This window comes from Priapulus caudatus, unplaced genomic scaffold, assembly GCF_000485595.1.
Source record: "Priapulus caudatus unplaced genomic scaffold, Priapulus_caudatus-5.0.1 Scaffold76, whole genome shotgun sequence".
Lineage (NCBI taxonomy): Eukaryota > Metazoa > Priapulida > Priapulimorpha > Priapulimorphida > Priapulidae > Priapulus > Priapulus caudatus.
The window spans coordinates 484782-486711 of NW_014577137.1; the positions used below are offsets into that span (position 1 = coordinate 484782).

The window sequence follows — 1930 nt, forward strand, 5'->3', positions numbered from 1 at the left end:
ATATATATATATATATATATATATATATATATATATATATATATATATACATATAAATATAAGAACCGTTATTAACGGCATTCTCAAGTATGGCAAAAGCTTTGACTATGATTGCATGTAATCTTTCTCTGGTTCTCCTTAGTGTATTACAGTATATTAAAAATAGACGAATGTGCGCTTGCTGTTACTGTTTCCCATAAGGCTAGCCAGCTTCATATAGTCCCATAGCTAGCCACGTATAGTTAGCCGTGACACTAGACGTGACACCATTGCGCTGACTTATTGTGACCGCCGCTCCATCTACCGGTGATAGTACGAACCTCAGAATCTTGATGATCGCATATGCCTGATAAACGTCCGAGGGTACGGTGCGAGTGAAGTAAGGAAACCGTTCCACGTTACTCAGCGTCGGTGTAGTAGACAAGTAGCTTACCTACAGCACACGGCAAACAACTATATAGCTACTATATACATCGTTGATGACAGGTAGCTTACCTACAATACACCGTAACGACGCCACGACAGTACGAAACCCCAGTGATGGAATTAACAAATGAAAGAGACGTGTATAAATTGCAGATGACAGATATGAAGGAAAGCCATTGGCCGCACGAACGAAGCCGATAGCTCTAACCTGGGATATTAACGAAAGAAGGTTAACGGGGCCGGTAAACGAGAGCGGGGATGTGATGGGCTTGGGAGAGGGTGAGAGTGAGAGGAGCGGATGAGAGGGTGGGTTGAGTGGAGATGATAGTGGGGGAGGGGGCGTGGAAAGAGTGAGTGAAAACGTGGGGAGATAAATAAGAAAGTGGATGATGATAAAGAAAAGATTGAGTGGGTTAGAGAAGAGGGTGAAGTGACTGGCCAGATAGCAGGTGAGATGAAGAGAATGTTACGGGGAGTGGAAAAGAAAGTAAATGGGGTTAAGTGGAATGAAAAGAATAAAACACGCATTATAAAAACAAACCGACAAATGAAACATCAAGCGGTTCTTGACATGCTGTGGATAACCTTTACCTGCGGTATGTTGAAGAGACCGAGGAGGGTTGCTTCTTGTATGGTGACAGCACTGTGGGTTGATCCAACCACGGCCACTACCTTTGCAGCTTCCTGGCCCTGTTTGCTGCAGTTCTTTAGGCGGAGGAAAAAGATCATTAAGTGTGCACGGTTTGCGATTTTACATAGTTAGTTTACAACGTTCCAGGAACGTTATTAGCACGTTATTCACAAACTTTATTCACGTAACCAAACCACAACACTTCAAGAACGTTACGGGGACGTTAGTTGGGATGTTACTACTAACCTGGGCATTGAGGCGACCAGGGCTTCCGTTTATTGCCACGATGTACGGCCTGATGAGACGTATAGCCTCCTTCAATGCGTAGGATTCACTACTGCAGGTGTCTAACGCCAGCATTCCTACATGAAAAAGTAGGAATTATACTCTTTATTTGCACCTCTCTCTTACAGTTTACAAACAAAAGCAAAGCAAATCTTATCGTAGAAATTATCACTATTTTCTATTTAAACAAGAAACAAGCGAAACTATCTCGTGTATTATAAATTATTTTATGCATGTATTACATGTATTCGGAATAAGTACAAGGGTGAGTGTGGAGTACTTCCTGGCGGAACAGTCATCTCTTGCCTGACCAAATCCAGGCATTCAAAACCAGCTTCCAAAAAGAGAGCGAGAAAGAGAGAGAAACAGAGACAAAATTTGCTCGCAAAGAAGAATGAATGAACGAAAGAGAGAAAGAGAGAAAGAGAGAGCGAGAGAGAGAGAGAGAGAGAGAGAGAGAGAAGAGAGAGAGAGAACAGAGAGAGAGAGAGAGAGAGAGAGAGAGAGAGAGAGAGAGAGAGAGAGAGAGAGAGAGAGAGAGAGAGAGAGAGAGTAGAGAGAGACGACGAGAAGAGAGAGAGAGAGAGA

At 42.9% G+C, this 1930-nt stretch overlaps 1 protein-coding gene across 1 annotated transcript in view; it reads right to left on the minus strand.

Annotated features, from left to right (window-relative positions):
* The window catches only part of LOC106821520 (metabotropic glutamate receptor 3-like), a 35775-nt gene that overhangs the window by 9734 nt on the left and 24111 nt on the right, over positions 1 to 1930 (minus strand). The window contains exons 4-6 of the mRNA XM_014826369.1: positions 1304 to 1419; positions 1018 to 1131; positions 321 to 433 (exon numbers count right to left, since the gene is read on the minus strand). Of these exons, the coding sequence (XP_014681855.1) occupies positions 321 to 433; positions 1018 to 1131; positions 1304 to 1419 (343 nt within the window). The remainder of the gene's footprint in view (positions 1 to 320; positions 434 to 1017; positions 1132 to 1303; positions 1420 to 1930) is intronic.